The sequence below is a fragment of the Rhamphochromis sp. 'chilingali' genome (genome assembly GCF_963969265.1).
Source record: "Rhamphochromis sp. 'chilingali' genome assembly, chromosome: 11".
Lineage (NCBI taxonomy): Eukaryota > Metazoa > Chordata > Actinopteri > Cichliformes > Cichlidae > Rhamphochromis > Rhamphochromis sp. 'chilingali'.
Window position 1 is genome coordinate 35,445,528 of NC_137938.1, and position 26,395 is coordinate 35,471,922.

A 26,395-nucleotide genomic window follows, 5' to 3' on the forward strand; every position below is an offset into this window, starting at 1 on the left:
TCTTTTATGGAAAAACATCTTAAAAGGCCTAACCTTGTATATAACCACCATTAAAACGTCCTCCTTTATCCTGCGCTGTCACACTCACCATCAGCTGTTTGTTTATGAACAAAGTTCTGGATTTTGGGATCATGCAGGATGATTCCAGTTAGCAGAATTTTCAAATGATTCTCCCACGAGATTGCACTGTAAAAGCACAAAAGGATGGGGAGTTGTAAAACTTCAGAAACATGTCTGCACTTTTTAAACCAACTCAAAGAATTGTTTTGGACCTTCGGGCACCGGACTATGGAAGACCATGGTTTAATATTAGCTCTTCCATTTTAAATCAAGGTGAACCATGTTCACTGAAGGACTGCTGATGGTTTTTTTTTACCTCTCCAGAGTGAACATGGGGACTAATACCTCTTTTAACAACACATGATGTGAAATGAAGAGGGGTGAACATCAGAGACAAACCTGAATCAGTCAGTGAATGGTGAAGATTCAGGTATAAAGGCATAAATGAGCTATGCCCTATACTACAGAAACTTTGTCAGAGCACTTAAAGCAAAACCCTTGATTACTGCTCCCCTGAAGTTAAAGCTTAAGGAGAGTGCTGTACACATGAAGCACAACGTGCAGTTATTAGCTGCTGTTTTCAAGGCTTAAACTTGTAACTTTTGGGACCTTTATCATCTGACCACACAAGGATGAATTACAGTAAGTAGCAGATCTGGATGCTTCCGAGTCAATTTTACACACAATTCACTGAGCCAGCCCAGGTCATGCAGAGCATTGCAGATCTAATGCACACACACGAGCAATGCAAATAATGTAGAGGGCGTCCTGTTGATTGGACTTCAGAATATCAGTGAAATAACAAGTGCAACCATAGCCTTATGTTATGTTTCACCTTAAATTGAGTTTTATGTTCAATTTTCACATTCAGATATATAAACATATATATATATATATATACATATATATTATGTTGATGCAAAAGCAAGCTCAGGTTCTGCTAATGGAGCCCTTAGTTGTGACCTTAATTTCATGGCTCCTGTGTAGGCTTGGAAAAAAAACCAACTCTTTATCTGCAGACCTAAAATACTCAGCGTTATGTTTCAAGTTTGAGAGATATTTTTTTTCAGAGAAGCCTTAATGTTCTGTGCATAGAATTTGCTTTAAGCTCAGAGCAAATCCAACCTATGTCATTAGACCAGGTACACATTTTGTTCTCAACAATCTAATTTAAACCAAAGCCGAATATTGAGTTTTAGGTCATGCTAGGTTAAACACTGAATCCACTTTACCTGTAGCACTTGTATTTTTATTTTTTCTTTAGGGTAGTTATTCCATTAGTTGGCTACAGGCTCTCATATTTTTTTGTCAAAATACTTTAATTTTAAATATGAATGAAACTATTTATCTTCCCCGAGCTCTTTGCTGTGAACTGAAGAGATTTATATTGACGAGATGCATTGAATTTGCAGCAGAAAGGGGGGAGGGGACTTAATGGTCTTAATTGCACCTGTCATAGTAATAATCTATTTTAACTATAACCCATAGCATAGTAAATTCAGTAATGCAAGAGCCATAATAATAGTAGTATAAGAAATGTGATGTATATGAATTCTATTGAGAGTGAGATTACTATTTTAACCTTGCAATAGCTAACTTTTTAGCAGGAGAAGCGCAATAACAGATGCAGTATGTATCTGCGTGTGCTGTTTGTGCCGAATGCACATGCAGGATCCTGAGGAGGTGTATTGTATGCATCTTGTGTAGATAACGAAACAGTGACTTCCTGCCAAAATCTTTTACCAGGTGCCATCTGCAGTATCTAAACATACAAAATATAGACCTGGAATACTGTAAAATGCAAAACACCACAGAGACAACATGACGACAATGACGTGAGCTTTTGACAGCAGTATGTTCTGCAAAATGTGTTCTTAAATCCTAAGTTGGGGTTTTTTTCTATTGTTTATGGGTTGTTTTTTCTTTTTCTTTTTTTTTTTTTTTTTGATGACCTGTATGGTGCTTGTGAACTTATCTGCATTTTAAATGAAAGATTGAAATTTATATTATTTATTAATTAAAGCAAAACTGACTTTCTCATCTCTGTATGATTTTTGCTGTAAATGCTTGGTATGATTTTGTTTTTGACCTGCAGTCCGTCATTGGTGGTGTCCGGTGACGTGGTGATCAGAATAGTTGTTTAAGAGAGTTAGACTGTCATTTAACTTATGCACTTAAAATATGATTTAAGTATTAAAAGGAAAAAACATATTCTTTTCTATTTATTTTCCCTCTCCAGAGTCTTAGATAATATTCTGGTGTCAGTATACCTGCCTCTCTTTGTAGCAAGAATATATTGATAGGCTGTATAGATTGTACAACAGCAAAAATTATGTTTAAATCTTGCAAATGAATTCATAGTGGTGATGAGTTTTGGCTTGATGTGTGTGTGATTGACATGGCTTGTAGCAACAGCCAAGGGTTTTTGCTCACTTTTATATAGACCTGTGTCAAACAGTTGCGTTGTTTATTTTAAACAAATGCACTCAAAGAGGAATTTGGTTTAATGTGCATTTTAACTGCATCCATTTGGATTGCATAGTTTTTACATAAATAAACAATGTGATAAATTCGATGGGAGGCATATCCGTCAGTCAAATGTAAGTCAAACATACTGTTTTTTAAATGCATATTAACATGCTGTTCTGTACTGGGGACTTGGGTTGATTGCATGGTTGTTTTTGTATATTTAAAACACTTTTAGTTTGCTTGTTTCGTTTATGTTTGACTGACAAAAAGACATTGCTTTAATTTATGTTAAAATGATTTGTAATGTGCGATTAAAGTGCAGAGTAAGCTCAAATATGTCACGAGGTTGGGTTAAACTTGCTGTATCAACACAAATTAGATGTTATCAGGTAAGTTTACAAAAAATAGAGAGCATATCTGCAGCTGCTGTTTGACCCAGGTCTGTCTTTCCTTTTGCTTTTCATTAACTTTACATCCTATTTGACACCTTTTGTCTTTTGCCTTTTTCCTCTGTAGCAAAATATTCAGACTTTGTGACCTCATGTTGGTACATACACACATTGTTTTGACTAAATGTACGACTTGACCTCAAAAGCACACTACTTGAAGTACAACTGGATATATAAAGCTTAACTTCTTTTTTTTCCCTCTTCTTTTTGTAACATATCACCCACATGAATCATTGTCTGCCTTTTTGGAGTCATGTCAGAATCTTAATGCTGTATGCCCATGTTACATTCCATTGTTTTTTGGGACAGTGCTAATATTTCTGTGTGTGCTTATGATTGACTCTTTTCTTTTCCTCTTCTCTTCTTTTGTAAAAAAAAAAAACAAACTCTCAACATTGTACATTATTTATGGAATAAAACATCCAAACGCTTATGTTTGAAACTTCACCTGTGGATTTTCGTTCTTTATTGTCAAACACGTGCCTCTGTGTTCTTAATAAAGTGATATGGATGTGGTGGAGAGGACTAGCTTTGAGTGACACAGTACGACTTGATTTGTGGTGTATTTATTTCTGCATGGCGCCAATTAAATGTTCCTGTCAACTATTTGATTGGATTAGTGGCTTAATGAATGCACAAGTGACAATCTTCCACCTTGTTTTAGTTTAACAAATTGACATGCGTTTGCAAGATTACTCAATAGTTGACTATTATAAAGGGATAACATTCCAACAGTCATGTTTCATGTTAAGAAAATAAAGGATGTTTATTCTTCTGCTGTCAGCTACGATTAAAAAAAATGTAAAACATGGAAAATCATGAAGGCAATGCATTGAAGTCTATGATGTTGAGAGGTCTTTCTTTATTCACGGTAACTTCTACTTGGCATTTACACCAAATGACAATATCCACAATCTAGCCAGTTGGCCAAGTAAGTGTAAGATAACGCTTTGAGAGAAATATCATTGAATGACTCTATCCCTGGCACTTGAATAATCATGAAAGCTGGGAAACCTGCACTGTTTGCTGGCTCATGAAAACTGCAGCCGGACTCTCGCTCGTATCTGCGAGCAGATTCTTTGAAATGATTAGTCAAAGGATTTTTCTGCCCGTGCCTTGGTCAGTCCATGTTACGCAAGATGGGAAATTCCCTGGGGATGATGGGGATCAGTTACTGAACATTCACGTCACATAACCGGGTGTAATTTTCCACTGTTGGCTGTAATTGCGCTTTGAAAACACCTTAAATTGGGAACAAATACTTTGATAAATCCCATGGGGACAAAACAAGGCTCCACCAGTGAAAATTGGCAGTGCCTCATAAAGCACGGCTTACGTTCCTGCTGCTCAGTGACTCAAAAGATTGTGCTTCCTATCAGTATTTGAGATTTAGATTTGAGATACAGGAGATCAGCATCGTATCACTGTGATGTCGTTGAGCCAGATGTTGGAGATGCATCTGCTCAACATCTTGTTAAGTATCATTTTGAATTCATAATACTCCCTCTCCTTCTGTCACCCCCCCTTCCCTACTTTCTCTCTCCCCCTCTCTCTTTCTCTGCTTCCAAGACTCATGGCTGTGGAGGATGAGATAAGAGGAGGAGCCATCCTTGAGCCAAAAACCAGGATTTTCGCTGATCAGGTCTGTGAGATTGCTTCTTCTGTCGTCGAGTTCGTACGGTGGCCCGTGCTATCTTCTTTCTCCATCCTACCTCTCTTCCCCCCCCCCCCCCCCCCCCCCCCCTGTTATTGATATGATTTCGTTTGCTGTGTGTATGTGGTCCCTCTGATCTGCCTCTGCCTTGCCCTGTCCCTGACCTGTCCTGTTTGGGTTTGACTGCCATTCGTCTGTCAACATACGCGGGGGCTTTGAAGATGAAAGATGAAAGAATGCTGTTGTTTGTATTCTTAAGCTCAAGCTATCAAGATGTCTGACTCTAGCTGGGTTTGTGAACGTATCTGGGTTTGTGGTGATGTTGCCAGTTTTGTAGTTGCTTCTGTGAAACCTTTCTGCCGAGCATGTTGGGGTTAAAACTCCTGGTGGCTCCCTTTCGCACAGATTACTGAACAGCTGAAGCTCACGTCTTACTGTATTGTACGCTGCGTGATGGTGGTGCTGTGTCTTCGGGAGCTCTACTTCCTCAGTGCTTCTCATTTCATGCCCCAAACCCACCCCCTTCCTTATCCTGCCATCCTGTCAAATTGAGCAAGCCCACCTTCAAGCATGAGTCATATGAGTTGATATATATATAACTCAAATGTAGAAATATTATTGGAACATGATCTTTGCTGTGTTGTTATCTTTAATGCTGTGACCTGTACAAGTTTTGCTGATTTAATTAAATGTAAATATATTGCTGTATAGCTTGTAAATTTGCCTCAGGGATCAATGTAATCACCTCAAGGAGATTACATCATAATTTGTCAACTTATCTCTCTTATAAATTAGATTCTATAGTAAATTTATCAATTAAGTGTAGCTGAGTAATATATATTAATACCTTATATGAAGTTGTATGACATGGTACATGCGTAGAACTTACCTTTTACACTTATTTACTTTGCAAGATTCAAGTTTCAAGAGTGTTTCTTGTCATTTCGGATGCTATTTACAGCAGTACACAGGCTCAAATGAAATGTTTCTCAGCAGCCTCTATAGTGCAATAAAAATAAAATGCAATATTAGGTGTAAACAATCATATTCATTCAGTTAGCGGCAGTTCTTTCACAGAGAGGGATTAAATTAGATGAGATTTGAGACCAAGTAGGCTAATTCAGCCCCATAAAGGGCCCAGGAAATTTAAAAGTTGTTTTGTTACCATGCAAAATACTTTATATGTTAAATGTAATGGAGTGTGAAAAAGTAAAGATATTTTTTCATTGTAGTAGGTAAGTAAGTAAAATGTATTTATAAAGCAAATTTCACAGATAAAAATCTCAAAGTTCTGGCTTCAGCTGCTGTAGCAGTCATTGTCACGTCTGACACTGATTTGTATGGTTTCTGTGTTACTATGTCTAACGTAGCCGTGGCTTCACCCATGAACTCTGGTGTGACTCACGTAACCTGGAAATTATACCATGAAAAATATGAAGAATTGCGAATGTTGTGTCCCATTTGCAGCATACTCATTTGTGGAGCACTGAAATTGTCAAAATAAAAAAAAAACATAATTTATTAGTTTCCAAAAAGACATGAAATACACGAGAATATATTAAAAATAATTGGAGGATTGTGAGGTAGAAAATTTCATGAATTCTCAAATTTTAGTAATTTAACACAAGAGTTTTGTTGCTAATCCAACATGATAAGAACTATATAAGGCATTACAATTTCAGGTGCTGTACATATAAATTTAAATGCATTAAATTCTATTCTGATCATTGAATGAAGGAATAACTCTTTACTTGCCAATTTCCAAGTAATTTCCTTTCAATCAGTAACCCAACTTGACATGTTCCTTCATTCATTAGGTCATACTTTTGAATTGTCACTCATTTAACTGCATGAAAAATTATTTTTTAAAAATGCCTCATTGTAGGTTTCTAGTTGACCTTTCGAGGTGCAGAGAGTTGAAAATAATAATAAATTAATAATATGCCAAAAGAGAAGAGCTGACAGACGCTCCGAGTGTCACTCTGGTGGTCATGATTACAGCTGATGTGACCGTTATATGTTCTGAGAATGTACTGTATACAGCACAGTATTTCAATGTCTATATGGATTTATAAACCTGTGAGTTTGGACTGGTGTTGGAGAAGTTATGTTTCATATAAACCAAATTTGGTGCCAGATGGATAACACTATTTAGAATTTGATTTACTGCAGATTTTTTAAAATATTAAGAAGGAAAACAAAGAAAGAAAAACCCAGGACTTTTAGGAGCACAATGAATCATGATAAGTCATGGTCTCTGTCAGCAGAAAAGATGTATTTTGCTAAAAGTACCAAATTATATTTCTGTAATCACAAGAAAAGTTTTCTTACAACTACAGAATTACAATCAAGCTGCAAAAGAGAAAAAAAAGGAAAGAAAGAAAAAATATGCAAACGTATTCATGTATTCAGCTCATTCAAATTTAAAAATTCTAATTTATCCTTATATTTAAACATTTACAGCGCTGCAAAAAAGTATCTATGCCCTTCTTAATTTCTTTTTTTTTGTCACACTTACATATTTCAGAGAATCATATATTAGAATGCAATAGAATAGAATAGCCCTTTATTGTCATTGTACAATGAAATTATGGCTGCTCCATGGCAACTGTGCAGGAATAATATATAAATAGTAAGACAACCGGAATAAATAACAAACAGGTGAAATCTTTCCAAACTACAGGAATATATACAAAGTGCTTGGAAGTAGTGCAGAGGACTTGAGTATAAGTACATATGTGAGTGGCCTGAGTGATGGGGGTTACTCAGACCATGGCTCACCGTGGGGTGTGGGGGGGATAGTGTTTGTTGACAGGGGAAGAGGCTGTTTCGTGGTCTGGACGTGTGGTACTGACCAGTGAACAGCAGGTCAAACAGGTGGTGGGTGGGGTGCAAGGAGTCACCTGTGATGGCCCTGGTTTACCTGAGGCAGGAGGATCTGGCGATGGCCTCCAGGGGTAGTAGAGGGCAGCCAATGATTTTTGGGGGAGCGGTGTTAATAACCCTCTGCACAGCCTGCCTGTTCTCAGTCATGGCCCCTGTATACCAAACACCCAGGCAGGAGGAGAGGGTCCAGGTGAGATCAGCAGAGATGTGGGCGCCCAGGAGAATAATTCCAGCTGTTCTCCATTTATAATCAGGGGCGAGTGGACCTGTCTGTGCCTCCTGTCCATTATGAGTCCTTTGGTTTTAAGGACATTCAGCTTCAAGTTCTCTAACTCTGCCCTGTACGCTGTCTCATCTGCATCAGAGATGAGCCCAACCACAGCGTCATCAGCATACTTGACGATGACATTGGTTGGGTCGGTTTGGTGTACAGTCATAGGTGTACACAGGGTGTACGTGTACACCTAGGTGTACACCTATGGGCTGAGAGCTGGTGCTGAGTGACAGTGAGAGCAGAGGTGGTGGCTGAGTCTAAACCTAATAACTTGTTGTCCCATCCTTGGCAGCAAGAACTCCAATGTGATAACTGACAATGAGTCTTTCACATCACTTGGAGGAAGTTTGGTCCACTGTTCTTTGCAGAATTGTTTTAATTGAGCCACAATGGGGGGTGTCCAGCATGAATGGACTGTGCACGGACATAACAAAGTATCTTAATCTGATTTAAGTTCTGACTTTGACTAGGCAAACTCCAAACCTTTTGGGATAATTTTCCTGTTGCATAACCCAAGTGTGTTTGAGTTTCAGGGCCTGAACTTACCAATGCGAGTCACAACTTCCAAAACATTAAACCTTTGTCTCGTCAGTCTACAGAATATTTCCCCAAAAGTCTTCTTTTTGGTCAGCAGTGGTTTTTTCCTTGGAATTCTCCCATTTTTGTCCAGTTTCTTGCTTATTGTTGAATCATTGCCTCAACTGAGGCAAGTGAGGCCTGCAGTTCTTCACATGTTGTTCTGGGTCCTCCTGAATGAGTCATCACACTCTTGGAGTAATTTTAGAAGGCCAGATCCACTACGGCAAGGCTCTCCACTGTTCCAAAAATGATGTATTTGTGGATAATGACTCTCACCATGGTGCACTGACAAAAATATTGGGTCAGGCCTTTTAATCTTTAAATTCAGGCGTTTACAGTCGCATTTTAATGGGTGTATAAAATCAAATGCAGTGTGCCTTTGAAAATACTTGTAAAACAATGGGTCGTTCTAAAGAGCTCACTGAGTCTGAGCGTCAGTTCATAAATTTTCTTCCCTTCTAAATATTCCAAAATCAACTGTAAGTGGTATTATTACAAAGCTGAAGTGTTTAGGAACAACAGCAACTCAGGTAAAAAGTATCGGTGTAAAGTTACAGAGTGGGATTGACAAGTGCTGAGGTCCACAGTGTGTAAAAGTTGCCTGTACTAACTGCAGAGCTCCAGACCTTCTCTGACATTAACATCAGCATGAAAAATGTGAGCCAGGAGCTTCATGAGATGAGTTTTTACGTCCAAGCAACTCCTGTAGATATAGCTGACCCAGTAATTTTGTCAATTTAGTGTATCTGTAAAGTTAAACCATTCGGACAGCATTAATGTTTTCAGCTACAAGCTAATGTCAGCATATCAGTGATGATTATAATAATAAAGCTAGGCTGGGGTGATGATTTCTTTCTTCACCGTGTTAGCGTGTGTTATGTAAATGAAAGATGAGGAAAGTTTAATCTGATAAATTATGTAATATCCAGGTTTCTATTGTACCTTTGTAATTTCAAAGATGATAATCCCCCAGTTTATGTTAATGTGCTGTACATGGCTGAAACCTGGGAAAATGTGATGTGACAAGGAAGATACTGCTGCAATGTTCCTTTAATGTGCACCGCTCGAAGCTAAAACAGCCATTACTGTGAGTGAGCATTTTGTTGGGCTGTTTTGTCAGAAGTTAGTATTTAGTTTTCTATTTCAGCTTTAGGCACTCGTGCTTGTCACCTCAGCATTTAAGATGAGCAGACAGTTCAGTCCAGTGTGATAACTTTCACTTTTAATGTGTGGCGCACACGCAGCAGCTGAGAGTGTGGGGTGGGAGAGTAAATTAATAGGGAGTAAGAAGGGGGATGAGCCATGGTGCTGTTGTTTCCTCAGGCCACTGCTACCATCTTCCAAAACAACACTCCACACTTAATTAGACCTCACATAATATCACAGGTGCAGAATGCCATAATCCTTTCCACAAGAGTGTCCTAATGCCTACAAAAAGAAAAGGAAAAAAAACACTCCAAGAAGATTTGATTTAAACAATCGAGAGATTCCTCTCTCTCTCTTTTTTTAATCTTACACTTAACACACATTTTAAATGCTTTTTTTTTTTGCCTAATGTAAACGGTGACTTTAAATTTTAGGTCCTTTTTTGCGCCTGTGCAGTGGTTACTGCTAGGAAGCTCACAACTCTTTTGTCAGTTTTAACAAAAATCAAATTAATTCATAATGAAATTGAACATTGAGTCAGTTATAATGTTTTTATTTGTGGGTAAATCTCCTCCATAAACATGCATTGGGACACAGAGCTGCCCTGAAACAATAAAGAGAAGACGATTCAGCTGTAAGGTAAAGTAAAGCAGTTAGGGAACAGCAAACAGGGAACTAAAACACTGCAACACATGTGAAGGGAAAACACATTTTTAGAACCTGAAAGTATTCCACCTGTAACTCCACCTGGAAAAGCCACACCCATTAAGGTTATTACCTTAATTTACAGAGGTAATAACATTGTCTTGTAACTTGAAACATTCACAGTTTGTCTTTGACAGTGTTGGACTGATCATTTGTAGATTTTTCAGGTTTTTCTAAACCTTTCTTTTGATCAGTTATCAGCATTCAAAGAGAAAAATACTTCCTGAGGTTGTAGTTACATTAATCACATCAGTGTCTCCTTCATTTAAGATTTATTTCCTTTCCCTGTGCTCATTTCTTGCAACTTTGAGTTTCAGCGAGGTGTGTGTGTGTTAGAGTAAATTTGTTTAAAAAAGTATATTCTTGGTTGTTTCTGTGTTTTTTTGCATATGGTGTTGATGTAACTGGTTCTTTCTGGGTTTTCAAAGTGTGTATATATATTTCATAACATTGATAACTGCATGTTTGATATAAGCATGTTCTTTATGCTGTCTTCTTACCTTTCTGAACCAGGAAACATGAAACATTCGGCTGCTTTCAGATGCAGATGGCGTTTGCGGAGCACGATTTAACGCCTTTTTCTTTCTTATCCTACAAGCATGATTTCTGTTAATGATACACTGCATGGCATGCTGCTCTAATGCTTTCAGGCTGTTGCGTGTCTGACACTGCTGTGTGTCTCTGGTTGCCATTATATATGTAAATATGCCTTAGGAAGCATTTTATATGTATATTTATGTTCTTGTTCTCTGTTCATGTTGTGTTGTGCACCTTGTATGTATTGTTTGGGTGGCTGTTGATTTCCTCTACCCTCACCGTCCTTCTGGACCCTCCCCACTTGCGCACAAGTCGTCCCTCATTTTATTTATTTTCGCAATCAGTTTTCTCTTCCTGCCTCCTGCTTTTAGTCCTCCTCTGCTTTCCTTTTTCCTCTCATCTCCTCTCCTCTCGTTTCCTCTCCTCTCCTCCTATGTTGATGAGATACGGTGATTTCTCTTAGGGGAGGCGTCAGTCCATCCTAGTGCAGCCCCGTCTTGCGCCTGTCCCACCCCGAGTATCCAGGTAATAAACAAGCCGGCAAACTCTCACTCTCCATCCATAACTGCTGCCTCTTTTCCACTTCTACTGTTCTCTATGTGCGTCCCTGTCCTTATACAGCATCCTGTGAACTCACTGCAGGCCCACACACTGACAGGCCCACTTTGCTCTCCCATTTATCTTCTCATAAAAAGGAGGACTGTCACAGAATGTCTGGACAGAGATGACTGATGTTTCGTAGGGGCACACCTGTGTGTTAGGGTGACAACAAAATAATGTCAAATTTTTAAAAGTGAGCAAAACAACTCAGCAGTTAGTCGTGTTCATCTAAATCTTATCTGCACTCTCCTGCCCATAAATCATGTACTGCAATATCAGTAACTGCACACAGTACCAGGCTGACCTGTGAACATTATGCCCCATGATAATATGTCCTAGAGAGGCAGAATTTTAAATGTGGCTCAATAAAAAATTGATAGGAACACACCATCCTGAGCAGAGGGCATGCTTTAAAAAAACAAAAGGATATCTTTTATTGATAAGACAAACTGAGGGCTTTCACGACCACCACTGTGTGAATTAGCTGTTCCAGTCATCAGGCAGAGTGGCTCGCTTATGTTCAGCTAACTTAACGTCTTAGTCCAGTTACACTTGAAGGTGATGTTCTAAGCAGTAACACACAGCTGAAGCCCTTAAAGTCGGGAATGATCATGACTCTATTCAGCAGGTTTTCAAAATTTAATTAAAACACCCAAAATGTTTTTTGGCAGAAAACCAGTTCCAGCTAAAAGCTTAGATTTTATTGTCTCTGTTCAAAAGCTTCAAATTACTGTTGGTGAAACAGAAAATCAATTTGATTTTAAAACGAGTCCAGTTGTGAAGGATTCACTTTGAACATGAAATTGTATTCATAAATTTAATAACTATTCATTTTGAATTGGCTACTGCTCCAATTTGTACATCCGATTGGCTCTTTTTGCAAGGCTGCACTGCGTCCACCTACCAATATAAGAAAAATTTCATTAAGTGATGGTCTTATATGATTAATACTTTAACCTAAAGGATAACACATGCTTATGAAATCTCCAGTGACAATGTGAAGTCTGCAGCCTCACGTTCTCTGCTGCAGGGATAAAGGCTGGGGTTTTTAGGCCAACTGAAAAAAACAGCAAAAATTAAAGTTTTTAATACTCACATTTTGTTGTGCAAGATAATATCAACATATTTATACTGCTTTTGTGATTTTTGTAAGTATATGTAATCACAGCGGTATAGGCATTTGTTAGCAAATGTTTTCTTTGGGGCAAATAAAGGCTTCAGGGGTATTTACTTATATATTTATGGTACAGGGTAAAAGTCGTGAGCCACCTTGCATTTCTTTAAATTTTGTTATGAAAATAGGAAAAGGATGCAGTGTGTGACAGGATAAAGGACCCACACATGCAGTGATGTATTGATACATGCAAAGATACATGGAAATTCAATAAGTAAGGCAGAAATAACTGTGCAATTCTAAAAAGCTTCAGAGTCAAAATGACCACCTTTGTTTTTTAGCACAGCCTAAAGCTCTAGCACAGCTTTGAGGTAATGTTGTTGTCATTTCTTTAAGCAGTCTGCAGGAATAGTTCTGCAAGCTTCTTGAAGGACATTCAAAGGCCTTCTTTGGATGTTGGCTGCCTTTTCTTCTGTTCTCTGTTAAGATGACCCCAAACTGCTTCAATAATTTTGAGGTTCAGTCTCTGGGGAGGCCAGTCCATGACTGATACTTTTCCACTAACGAGGGGTGGTTCAAGCCTTTTGTAGCAATATTAATATCAAGAATACATAAACAGAGGCACAGTCGAATGAGAACAAAGAAATGCAGAAATTCTAACTATAACTCATTCCTGTGAAACTATGTGAAAATGCTGTGGGGGATTTTTGTTGCAGTGACCAGCTAGAACAACTGACAGCAAGGTACTGCAGTTTAAAAAAGATTTTTTACCATACCATCACACGTCGTTAGCATTTTATCCTTATATGATTTGAGAAGCAGGTTTTCACAATGTTTTCTAATGAGAAACCTGTGCTCACTATATTCCTTCATTAGCTTTTTTCATGAAAAACTACTTTATTTTGCTGCATTTCCTGCTATTAACAACTTTACTTACACTTGAGGCACCTATAGTAGAATTGTAAAGGTCTATTTATTAGCTACAACACTGCTAACATTTCATTAGTTAGCAAACAAAGGCAGACATCCAAAAGCTAGCAGAACAGGATGTTTTCATTGCTTTCATTTCATTACTTTTAGAACTTTCTTCTGAGACATGGTTTACATTTTAATCCAAGCCATAATCTTGCCTTGGAATAGAATGTAAATCAACCTCACCAACTAGTTTTGCTGCTCAAACCTAACCAACCTGCAAGCTGAGAATAACATAAAAGAAAGGAAATATTTCTGTCAGAAGGCTTTCTGGCAGGGAGCCCTGAAGGCAAACCTGTCCTGCTGCCGATTTATGCTGAAAGATGTATTTTATTTGTATGTGTTTTTACATGCACAGCTGCAGCTTTAAATTCTCTTTACTCTGACAGATGACAAAATGTGTCATTTTTACACAGCGCCATGATTGGCACTGTGTGAAGTGAGCTTCTCATCCACAACACACACACATAAAAATGACATTTTCTTTGTTTTGTCAGGCTGAATGAGGAGGTAACCCGCTGTGCTTTTTATTGTCACCCTTCCAACACACTAACGTGTGTCTCCTTTTATCCACTGCTAACTTGGAAATATTCTGTGATAGACCTCCTGGATGTTTACTTGAATTAGATGAGACAGAACTGAGACTGCTTTTTCTCTTTATGTTGACAAATAAGCATTCGACATCCCCTGACAAAAATCTAAAGAAATACTGCCGTAGCTTTTTTAATATCATTTCAAATTCTCTGTGTGTGACTGTTGTTGCTCTCTGCAGATGAAAATGTCATCGCTTGTTCACACATAAGATTCAGTCACAACCAGCAATCCACAGACATGCCAACATTATTATGCACAAATTAATTTCAAGTCATATACGGAGAACTCTCTACTTTGCATTGAATCAGCTGCTGAAATGCAGAGAAATTCAGCAATCAATGGAAATCATTGATTTTTACTCTCTGCTGCTTTTAATATGTTGGCATTTGCAAAATTCCACTTCTCATTACATATAACGGTAATTTTTCTTTGGCTTTAATTAAACTAAAGTCAGTTTTAAGGAAGTATTTCCATAATTATCAGCTACTTACAAACAGCATACGTTTCATATCTTCTTAACGTTCTTTTGATGATGTTTTTAGTCAATAGAAGTTGACTAACAGATATCTAAAAGTATCTTTAAAACAAGTTTGAATGCAAAGAAATTGTAGAAGTAGCTGCAATAATTCCAGACTTTAGATTTGTGAGCAAGAAACTGAATATTTGCAACTGTTTTCAGCTTACAAAAGCAGACTGAAAACACGGCTTCTCAAGGCTTTACCATTCTTGCTTATAAATCAGTCTGAAAGTAAATGAAATATTAGTGTTATTCTCTTTTATTGCCTTTTTTTTCTTCAAACGTGCCATATTTTAGCACCACTTTAAATTCACATTTTCCATTCAGATTTCCATCCCTCCTGCCACGCCCTATGACAAACGACACGATTTATGTGAAATCTCCGTATCTGACCCAGTCCTTCCCTGAAGAACACTGATTATTGTGCACATGTTTTGTGTTGTGTTCTGTGTCTTTCAGTGAATCCGTGTTTTTCCTGATATGTATGTGTTTCTGTATGTGTTTGGCACCTGGGCGTATTGTTTGTCCGAATGGTGGCGTAGGTCAGCTGTTATTGTGCGTCTTTTTATGTGCGACATGCATACCGTGTTCTTGCTTTTTGCTGTTTTCTTTTTGTACTTTCTATCAAAGCAGAAGCTCAATACCCATCAAGCTAGGCTTTTCAAGACTTGCAGCCCTCTTTTTACGTTTTTTTTACCCATATATAGAGTGATAAAACCAGCACGTACAGCAGGTATTTAGTCTGAAATGTGAAGGTGAGAAAGATTTCACAGTTTGTTGTAGACATTCACGTTCCAAATTGGAGTGATTGGAGATTGGAGGAGATGGGTAAGAAGTGTGTGTGTGTGTGTGTGTGTGTGTGTGTGTGTGTGTGTGTGTGTGTGTGTGTGTGTGTGTGTGTGTGTGTGTGTGTGTGTGTGTGTGTGTGTGTGATAATTTATTTTCTGCATCATTTACAGTACACTTAACATTTCCACTAAGTGTTTTGTGTTTCTGTCTCCAATACTGCAATTTTCATTAGCATACAAAAACACACACTCACACCAAGCTGTAATTGAATGCACCACGTAATCAAACACTACAGCCCACAAAGTGAAGCAAGTTTGGTAAGTTAAAAAGGATGTCAGTAAACATTTTGCCATGTCTTTGTTCAGCTGCCTGATTTCCCAGTTTAATAGGCATGTGTACTGGACTACACATGGATATTAAACAACACTGTTGGTTGTGTTGGAGACTAATAAAACAAGTGCTATAGTGGAGTCATGTTACTGGCATCCTGTAACTGTCTGTAACCATAGTAGATTTTAGCTGTTCATAGCACCAGTTAGCAACTGAAAGTGTTTGCATTCATTTTGGTTCTGATTGAGAAGAGAAAAGGCCCGCCAATTCACATCTAATTCTGGGGTAATTTTTTTTTAATTATTATTTCTTCTTTTTACTCTTTTTAACTGAAATGGAGACACCTCACAGCGGACACACCCATCAGACACAGTTTAAGCGAAGATTATTTGCTTTTGATGCTTTTGATTCATTTTCTCTACTGGATGCAGACCAAACTATCTCTCCTCCTTCCTGTCTTCCCCTCTACAGCACTTCATCCCATTCACATTACAGTGTTTCATACTTCTTGTGTGTGAGCATTAAAGTGGTTTTTACTGTCACATGTATAATATGTGAACATTTTCCTGTTTGATATAAAGTTAAATTACTGCACAGATCTTCGAGCTCTTTTAGATGCTTGCTGCACTCGTCCTACACTGTCACTGAATCTTTGTAATTATGTCTAGACACCACACAGCAAATGTGTCAGGCACCATAAATCGAGTGCAATTATTTCAAGAGGTTTCTACCCAGGTCTGATGTTAAAACTGTGAATTCCAGCTTTCAAAATGCTTCTGTATTCAAATCATCTTGAAGTCGTGCATTGTTACATTAAGCAGCAGTATGAATAGAGTCATCATAGTTGTCTATTGGCATAATAACCCAATTGTTTTCTCTTCCCACTGCTCTTAGACATCAGTGAACAAGACTGGAAGTGCAGGCTTGCAAACAGACCTTGATATAAACTAATAAAACTCTAGTATTGCATTGCTGTTATTTCGCTCTAATGTAAGTAAAAAACAAAAGTAAAACCAAACTTTGTTTGAATGTCTAATCAAAAGCTCCAACCCAGGAGGAACATCCCGCTGCGGTGATCAGTGGCTTTGGGTTGGATGTTTTGGTTGGTGAATTTGACAGAGGTTTGGATTTCATGTCAGACTCTTTAAGACTTGCTTTTTAAAGTTGCTGCTGACCTCTATGTGTCTTGACAGTTTTGCATGTTTTGCGTAACATGTTATGCTACAGCGAGTGCTGTTAAGCTTACTTTCAAGCCATAAGACTAGCGCTCTTTTTCAGTCTGTAATTTAAAATATTTTCAGCTGCTCAAGCACGCGCTTTTACTTTGAAAATTAGTGGTTATTGAGCATTATTTGTACTCACTGTCAGAAGATGACTCACTTGACTTCTTGACTTTGCCTGACACCTGACAAACACCTACTCATGCCAAGAGGATCAGGATCCTTTGACCTCAAGATTTTTAATTCCCCTTCATCTCCTCTTTACCTGTGTCCCTTTTCTTGTGCTACCATTTCTATTGGTGTGCGTCACGCATCAACCTCGTAACTCATTGGGCTCTTTCTCTCCTCTCTCTGTGTCTCTCCTTCTTTATGTGTGGTTCTTCCAATCCCTTGTCACGCGTCTGTTATTTTCCAAATGCACCTTCGCTTTGCTTTGACCATTGCCTTTACATGTATCCATTCCATCTGGTTATTTCTGTTTTTCGCTGTTGATGTTTTTCCCTTCAAATCATGTCCTTCTCTGGTGATTTTTCTCTTTTATCCTCTTTCCATCCTTATCTCACTGCTATTCCTTTCTCCCACACTTTCACACCTCTTCAACGTGTATTTTTTCCCTTTACATGTCTGCCTTGATTGGACATCTCCTATTGCAACTCCTCACATCCCTCCCATCTTTCATTGAATGGCCTCTCTCCTACGACCATTTCTCCCTGCTCCCACTCCTCTTTCCCCTCCCTTCTCTCTCTATCTCGCTAGGAGGACCAGCTTTCCTCCCTGGGTTCTGCAGACCCCGGTGTGAAAACTGAAGGTGGAGGGGGAGGTGGAGGAGGTGGAGCAGTAACCAACGATCAAGGCCTCAGAGTCTCTTCCTCGGGCATTTCCTCTGTCAGCTCGCCCCACAATGGAGTCCTCCCTCAAACCATAGATCCTCCCTCTCTACCCGCTCCTCATCAACATCCTAGTCAGAATGGAGAGCTCCGTGGCAGCCAAACATCTTCCCCAATGACAACCTCACAGACAACTGGAACTACAGCAGCAGCAACTACAGGCATAGCAGAAGAAGGGGGAGTAGGTCAAACACAGCACTGAGCCAAATCAGAGAGAGATGACCCAAAGGAAAACACCACCCCTGCCCTTTCCCCATTTAGCAAGACAGTTCTTTGAAAAGAAATCACCTTTTATGTTCTTATTGCCCAGGCAAGAGAGAGAAGAAAAGCGAGCAAGAGACGAGTAGTAATCATACAGCTACTGTACAGTGCTTAACACATTAACACACAACATAAAGGGCTCTTCAATGGACATTTGTTCTCTTGATGCTCACATGGAGCTTCAGATAGTATCAGTCTTGCAGGACAAGACAATGATACCTTACGTACTTTGAATCTGTCAAACAAAGCATTAACATGCATACCAAGATATGTGAATATGTGCTCCGTGCACTCATCGCCTGTCTTTGATTCCACTAGAAACAAACATGTAAGGATCAAGAACTATAGAATGTCTTGCACCCCAAAGACTTCATAGTAGCCATTAGCAAAGAAGTGCTAGAAGCTAGAAGCTAGCTTACAGTAACCCTTGACTCCCATGGATGTAGATGCATTAATATATCCTGAACACGCCAGGCTACAGTTTGTTTTAGTAGGAATGTGGCAGTGTGGTCTGGCTTTCATAGTGCCTTTGAGTGTTTTTCCAACAGGGTTTTACAATACAGTTAACAGACGGCGATCAAGTTGGCTTTGCAAGTAAGGGAAACAATATATGGGCCGAAAACAGAGATTCAAAGACACAAGATCAAGCATCATAGCGGTTTGAGTGATGAGAGACATTTCTGGGAACTTCTTTCTTCTTTTCAATCTAAGGGACGTCTTGTTTTTGGACTGAGCTCGTGCAGTTTTTCTCTTCTCAATCTCAGAACCGATTTGTGATAAACTGGTGCTAAACAGAAACAAATGGTGCCATTTTCCAAGTCAGCTGTCTGTGTCTGCCATAGCACTGCCTCTTTCATGGTTCACTCACTGTCTTTTCTCTCTCTCTCTTCTGCAGTTTGTCTTTGACAGGACTTTTTTTCCCCCTCCCAATATGTTCCGTGTGCGTCCGTCTTTGTTCTTTGTGCATCATGTTGTGTTATGCTTAAACGGGGGTGTTGGGGTTTCCATATCTGTTTTTGGGTTTTTTTGCACTCCTCCAATCTCTGATTTTAATCACATTTAATAAAAGCAGCTCCCAGGCTCAGAATTGATCAACTATTGCACTTTTGCCTCCAAAGGCTATCTGTAGTTTACAACTAGCACTAGTAATTTTAATACTTTGAAAGACAGGGATGAATGAAGTGTATTCAGTGTTTGTTTGTTTTTCTTTCACTTAAATTATGTTGATTCTTTGTGTTTTTCTAGAAGATGATTATTTTGCTTATTTCAGACACAGCCTTTAATAATTTATCTTGCAATTTTCACCAAAACAAATAAATAGTAAAAACAGGTTTGTAGTTGGTTTGAGCATACACTACATTTTACCCCATTTTTACTTTCAAATTTGCCAAACACAAAGAGGATTTTGTTTCCTTACAAATATCTGTGAAAAGACCATTTCTAGGTTTGCTAAGCCTGCCGTTAAGTGCCTGGGATAGATGCATTGAGTATCCTTTGGCCAGTAGACTAGCTAGTCATCAACCAAATGCACCTTATAAAGCCTTGCGTAACACAATAAAATAAATTATATCCCTGATTCTACAAATTATTATATATTATATTATCTTATATATTACTGTGTGTAGTTTGCTTAACTTGAGGTTTCTTTTTTTAAATGAAAAGAGACCTGTTGTTGAAAACAAAGCAAAAAAAAAATAAAAAATTTAGACAATTGTTTGATGTACTTTGCAAATGAACTCATGATTTGATTTCTCATGTGTCCAATGCTGAAAACACATCTTTGAAATGTTTGCAACATGTATCCATATTCCTTCATTTTGTCTATGAACTGTCTGCTGTAAGGTTTGTCTCGATGTGAATTTGTTTTTGTCTTTGTAGCCTCACACACCGGTGTCGCTCTGCAACAACTTGGCTTGTTTTAAAGTTCAAGAAGTGTTTCACATCAGCCATTTTTCACTTTAGACAGACCACAACATTTTTGTTTTTGCCGTGTCAAAGGTCAAAATGGCCTGCAGTGGTTAAGCTTAGATTAGACTTCTAATGATAGTGAATGTTGAACCACCAAATGTTTATAATGCTAGCAGTCTTATGCAGGGAAAGATTGTCTATTTAGGGCTACTTCTTTCTTGTGAATTTACTTGTGTGGTGAATGTTGGATTCAAAGCGGGCTAGGTTATGAACATCAGTGTCTTTTCTGAGACGTGATATGATCCGTGATTGAGAAATTAACATTGCTGTGAAAATACCTCAGTGACTCAGGTAAACAAGCAGTTGCCTCAGAGCTGAACACAAAAACTATAGAAAATAAAAAGAGACGAGTCCAGCTTTGGAAAGACTGCCACCATGCAGATACTCGGTCAATAGCTATGCTTTAATAGCACCTGATCAAGCACCCTCCCCCGTTTCTTCTCTCTCTCTGTCTCCCTTTTTTCTCCCCCAGCCACTCTCAAAGCTTCATCGAGGACAATGTGGAACCTAATTGGCTGATGCACCATCGGCAGTCTGCAGGGTGGCATGGCCAAATGTCCAGAGCCCTCTCTCGTGACGCGATTGGCTGACAAAGGGAGAACTTGGGGCACTGGTCCCATTCTCTTTGCTCAAAGGATGGTGCAGAGCCCCAGCGGACCATGTAAGGAAATGCTGGGTTTTTTTGGCTTTTTTGTTTTCACTTTACTGGGCCCTCTCTCTCTGATTTGATAACAGGATTTTTTTTAATATGTTTGATGCCTCATGGTTGGATCTACATTTGACTTACAAACAAAAGGTAGGCTGGACAGATATTGTTGTTGTCAGCCTGCCGAGCATGCAAAGAACAGCTATGCAGTCTGATCAATCAGCAGAACGGAGGAACACAAAAGCCAAGGAAGGCGCGATGCTCAAAGTGAGAGAGAGGGGTGGGTAAGATGTATTTCAAAGGTGCTTGACTTCTCTTAAAATTTTCAGTCCAAGCTGATTTGCTTTCATAGCATTTATTTGCCTCTCTCTCTCTATCTATCTCTCTTGTAGTCTTTTCAAATTACCCCTTGATTCCTCTTCATCTATTCACTCTTTATGCATCTAGGATTTTAAAAAGCATCATTTAACCACTTCAGTCTTACTTCGTTCTAGACACACTTGATCTTTTTCTCTCCTCGTAGTTTTTAGCTCTTCCGTTTGAATCTCGTTCAGCGTTTGATTTTAAAGGAACCTAAATATGCACAGCCTAATTCATAACGTAAAACCGCTTCTAAACAATACTCTTGCTTCAGTGAAGACTTTGAAAAGCCGGACAGAATGTTATTATTTATATTTCTATGATGAAACTGCTTATTCTTACAATTAAAGAAAAACTCTTCGTTTAAAATCTTCCGGAGGAGATATTTATTTCTTGATATAGATAGATGCCTCTATCTAATGGAAGTTCATAAATAACCCATTTTATATGAACCGAGTTTCTTACTGAGACAATCTTTTGGAAAGAAGAGTTGCCCCAAAAGACTGCAGCGAAAGGGATGAACTCGTGTTTCACCTACTCCCCTTACGACAGTTTGCACATTGCTGACACCTGATCCCTCCTTGCTCTTGGTTATTATTGTTCAAAAGCGAAATAAAGTGGACAGATGTCGCCATGGAGCTCTCCATATACGGACGATGTGAAATTGATTGGATAAGGACATTCTTACAGCTATCGTTTTGTACTCCACTTCGACTACCTGTCTGTAGAGTTTTAACCAAGCAGAGGATGAACTCTTGGTTTCAGTGTGGCCACATTTCTGCAGTCAAATTGCTGTAAAACTCCCCGTTTTCTTTCTATGGATGGACTCCACTGACACCAATCTGAGTTGAAATCCCTGCCATTTCCACTTTTGACTGAAACGAGAGAGAGACATGTTAGAGGTCCTGCTGAAACGAGTGAATGTGTTTGTATATAAGTGTGTGTACTGGCTCAATCTTTGTGTATATACTGGATACATGTGTATATATGGTATGTCTATGTGTATATACAGTTTGTTTGTATATGCAGAGTGTACAGCTATTTTTTCCTCTAATGTTTCTCTCTCTTTCTATGAATAGGTCTTCTCAAGTTACCAATATTGAGGCATGGAAAGGTTTTTACATGTACTGACAGCTATCAGAGGCACTTTCTGTGCAGACTTAGAATATCAGCAAGGTCTGTCACTTCTAGCTGCATTCTTGAAGCTCTCATACAAGAAGTAACTCACGTAATATTAAGCTTGCACTCATTTTCTGACCAACTAAAAAAGCTTTTCTAAGTAGATTTGGGTGACCAAGCAATGTTTGTACATATATAGACTTAGACCTTTTTTGCCCCCCAGAAACCTCCATTTGCATTTCTTTAGGGGGCAGGGATAGCTCAGTAGGTAAAGTGGTCGCCCCATGATCGGAAGGTCGGCGGTTCGAATCCACCTAACGGCTACCCTGAGGTACCCCTGAGCAAGGTACCGTCCCTACACACTGCTCCCCCGGGCGCCTGCTTAGTGGGCTGCCCACTGCTTCACTGAGTGAATGGGTCAAATGCAGAGGAAAAACAAGTAATTTCCCCATGGGGATCAATAAAGTATCCATTATTATTATTATTATTTAAAAATTCTCAACCTGTTTTGAGTTCTTGCGTATCTGGCGTTCACTTATATGTTTGCAGCGGTTGTCATTCAGAGCTATATATTTATTCAGACAACCCTTATATATTTCTTGAAATTTTGTTCCCCAAATTCTGCTTCTCATGGAACCGTCTAACCTTTTTGTGCGGCTAGACTGGCAAACCCTTCCATGAAAGTCTACTGTCATTACTCACCATTGCTCGTTTTTGTATAGGTCCTTACTAAATAAGTGTGCCTCCTCCCCCTTATACTCTTACTAACCTTAGATCCGTTACCTCCGCTGATCGCTCATCTCCATTACCCTTTGACAAGCCATAGCCCCCACCCTCCCTGAAAGCTCCTCTATTGTTGTTATGACAGGACAGACATTTGGGGATTTTCTGTATATTAATGGAAGAGTGGTGTTGAAGAGTGTATTGCAGTTGTATATGGATTTGTTATGAATGTGGATATTCTGATCATTGAATTATTATTGTAATAATGATAATAATTATTGCCTCTTTGATTTTGTTGATTAATTCCTTTGATCCAGTTGATGAAGATGCCATTGTTCCTTTTTTCCTTTCTCTTTTTTTTTTTGGAATACACCGGAATTTATATTTTTCGGGTGGGTGATTCTGGAGATAGAAATACGTAAATAAATTAATAAATAAACAAATAATTAAATTCTTAACTTTGTGTGGAAATGTGTGTTCTACCTTTCTGGACCAACTCTGGATGATTTCAGAGAATGTAGAAAGTAGAAAACTTTTTTCTTTATTTGCATATCCAAAGTTTAATCAACCTTATTCCTCTTTTTTTTTTTTCAAATGCACATGAACAAGAGTTTTTGGGCCTTTTTGTTACTCTGATGACTCAGACACACTGGAGCCAGATAGTATTAGGTATACAGTGAGTTACCATGCACAAATGTACGTTTTTGAGCCATACTATAAAAATTGCATTAAACCTAAGTGGTACCTCTTGAGCTTTATAGTCAGGCCAATGCAAAAAGTTGTAATGTGAGTAAAAAAAAATTCAGGATACTGATAAAGCTTGTAGTTATTTGATTAACTGATGTGCTGGTACATGCAGCTTTAGCTCCTAGACCTCACATCTGCTAATTTAAGCAACTGAACTGGACTTTAAATACAGTCTATGCTTAAATCTCCTTTTTTTAATGGTCAGTAGGGGCAGTTCTCATGGTTGCAAAAAGTCTTGTTGTATGACTGTAGTAGAAAATGACCCTTCGCTTTTGATTTATGATGTCTGCAGACACTTTCCTGATGACTTTATGGTCTGGTATGCTAGTCTCAAGGCCAATTTAACGCTGTGTCATTTTATAAATTATGGTTTAATTCAAGAGGAAATATGTAATAGTGTCTTTTAACTAGTGTATGACTGACAAAGGGCTTACCTTCAAAATTCACTGCTGAGCATCAACCTATCGTTTATATACGATCTAGCAATAAATCTCGAGTCAGTCCCACTTACACCACCACCAACAATGTTTGATCATACACAGCTTGTAATATTCGACAGCCAACATATTATTAATATTATTAACATATAGTAGCAGTTTCCCACAGCCTATGTCAATAATTAATTAATTCCACATAAAAACTTCTGAATGAATGTAGTTTGTAAAAGAGAGAAGTCACACATTTACTCTCATTTATTTAATTAAAAAAACAAAAACATTATACTTGACAACCTCTTGTAAAAATACTGTACATTAAAGATAGAAGGGTGTGTTCAGTGTACATGTAAAACAAAGGAAGTTGGTGATCAGTTCACAGGAAGAATTTGGTTGCATCATAGTGTTCACACATGTGTGGGTGATTTAATCATCGTTTAAGGATTGTGAGTCTTCACTTGTGGTGGAGCAGATCATGCCCTCACACGCTCCTCAGACACGGTACTCAGAGTGAGGAGGGCAGGTAAGATTTGGGATCTGGGGATTCGACTGAATTTAGTAAGCTTGTAATTATCTTCATCCTCCTACACTTAATTGCCTGCAGTTCCTTCAGGGGTTTGCAACTTGTGACTTTGGACAGAAAGGAAGAAAAAGCACTTAAGCAGAGGGTTCATGATGTGTAAACTGAACAAACAGAGCGGAGAATTCCACCCCAACTTACCTGTAATTACTACTCTTGTAATTATTCTGCAGGCGACACTGAGAAATTAAAAAAACAAACAAAAAAAACCCATGTGCTTGCAATAACTGTTCAAAATCTGTGTTTTTGAGAGACAGTTGGCTCTCTGTCACATTTCCACAGTAGGCAGATACATAAAAACTTAAAATTATGGAAATGTTTTATAGATGTGTACAATAATCCATGAGCTTTATAGTCCTCTAGTGGCATCTACCTGAAATTACAAGAACAGAGGTGCATTCTAGTCTATTAATAAACCCAGTTTTTAAGCAGCATTTTTGATCAACATGGTGTAAGGATCAAAACATAAATTGTATGTAAATATTGTAGGTATTAGTGCCAATATGGGACAAAAACAAACATGAGGTTTTGCATATATATATATATAACATGACCTGTAATCCTGTAACCCATGCAGCGACGTAATTCCTAAATTGCCTAAAGGCATTTCATTTTTTTCTGGTAATGGAAATTACCAAACTGTCCTATAATAATCAGAGTGGAAGATAGATCACATTGTCCTATGACCACACACTTCTGAGCGTATTCATAAAAACTGTGTGTGTAGTCTGTGTTGTGGTTTCAGATGATTTTTGTATTTTAGTGATTACATGTTACAGTTTTTATTCAATCGATTTGGCACAATTCTCACAGCAGAAAGGTCTTTCCCACCACTCAGAACAGTTAGGGCATTTTTCATAACACGGACTCACCTGTGCAAAATACACTCCAACAATCAAAAACATTTTCACATTTGTCAGAACACGAATAATCAGCCAATCACTTCAGCTCTAATGAATGAATTAAAACGTTTCAAAAACAAAAATAAAATGTAAAGTGTGTGTTTTTTTTTTGTTTTTTTTTACAAAACTGATGAAATGAAGAAAAGCATCAGAAAAAAATACAGTCTGAGAACATAGGACCAATTACTGTTTAGTCCAGTGAAGTCACGCTATACATTCAGCAACCACTTTATTAGGTACGTCTGTTTCACTGCCCATCACAGTAACCCAAATATCTAATCAGCCTTTCACATCAGCAGCAACTCAAATCATTTAGACATGCAGACATGGTCAAGACAGCCTGTCAAGTTTGAACAAGTTCAAGAGGACTGAACGTGGCATGGTTCTTGATGTCAGATGGGCTGGTGTGAGTATTTCAGACATTGTTGATGTACTGGGATTTTCCAGCATGGCCATTTTCAGGGCTTACAGCTGATAAGAAGGTAACAGTAACTCAAATAACCACTAGTTACAAACAAGCTATGCAGAAGAGCATCTCTGAAAGCAAAACACATCCAACCTTGAAGCAGATGGACTACATGCGGCAGCTAAGAACAGGGAACTGAGGCTACGTTTTGCACAGACTCATCAAAATTAGACAACAGAAGATCGAAAAACGCGGTACTCAGATGGCGTCGAGTCACCAGATCTCAGTGCAGCAGAGCATCATTGGGATGAAATTTGGATAAGCAGCTGTGACACAAGACTGAAGGTATGTATATCTATTTGTTGCTAGTAAACCACTGAGACTGTGTTACTGTATTTGGTCTTTCAGAAATATTTGAAAAAAGTTTGAAGTCATTTGGTTGAAAACGTTAATGCAATGCTGGGCAA

At 38.4% G+C, this 26,395-nt stretch overlaps 1 protein-coding gene across 3 annotated transcripts in view; it reads left to right on the forward strand.

Annotated features, from left to right (window-relative positions):
• The window catches only part of syngap1b (synaptic Ras GTPase activating protein 1b), a 130,652-nt gene extending 107,389 nt beyond the window's left edge, over positions 1–23,263 (forward strand). For all 3 annotated transcript variants that reach the window (XM_080895992.1, XM_080895993.1, XM_080895994.1), the window contains exons 19-21: positions 4,548–4,620; positions 11,223–11,284; positions 20,484–23,263. In XM_080895992.1, the coding sequence (XP_080752118.1) occupies positions 4,548–4,620; positions 11,223–11,284; positions 20,484–20,601 (253 nt within the window). In that variant the 3' untranslated portion in view covers positions 20,602–23,263. The remainder of the gene's footprint in view (positions 1–4,547; positions 4,621–11,222; positions 11,285–20,483) is intronic.
• The last annotated feature ends 3,132 nt before the right edge of the window (positions 23,264–26,395 follow it).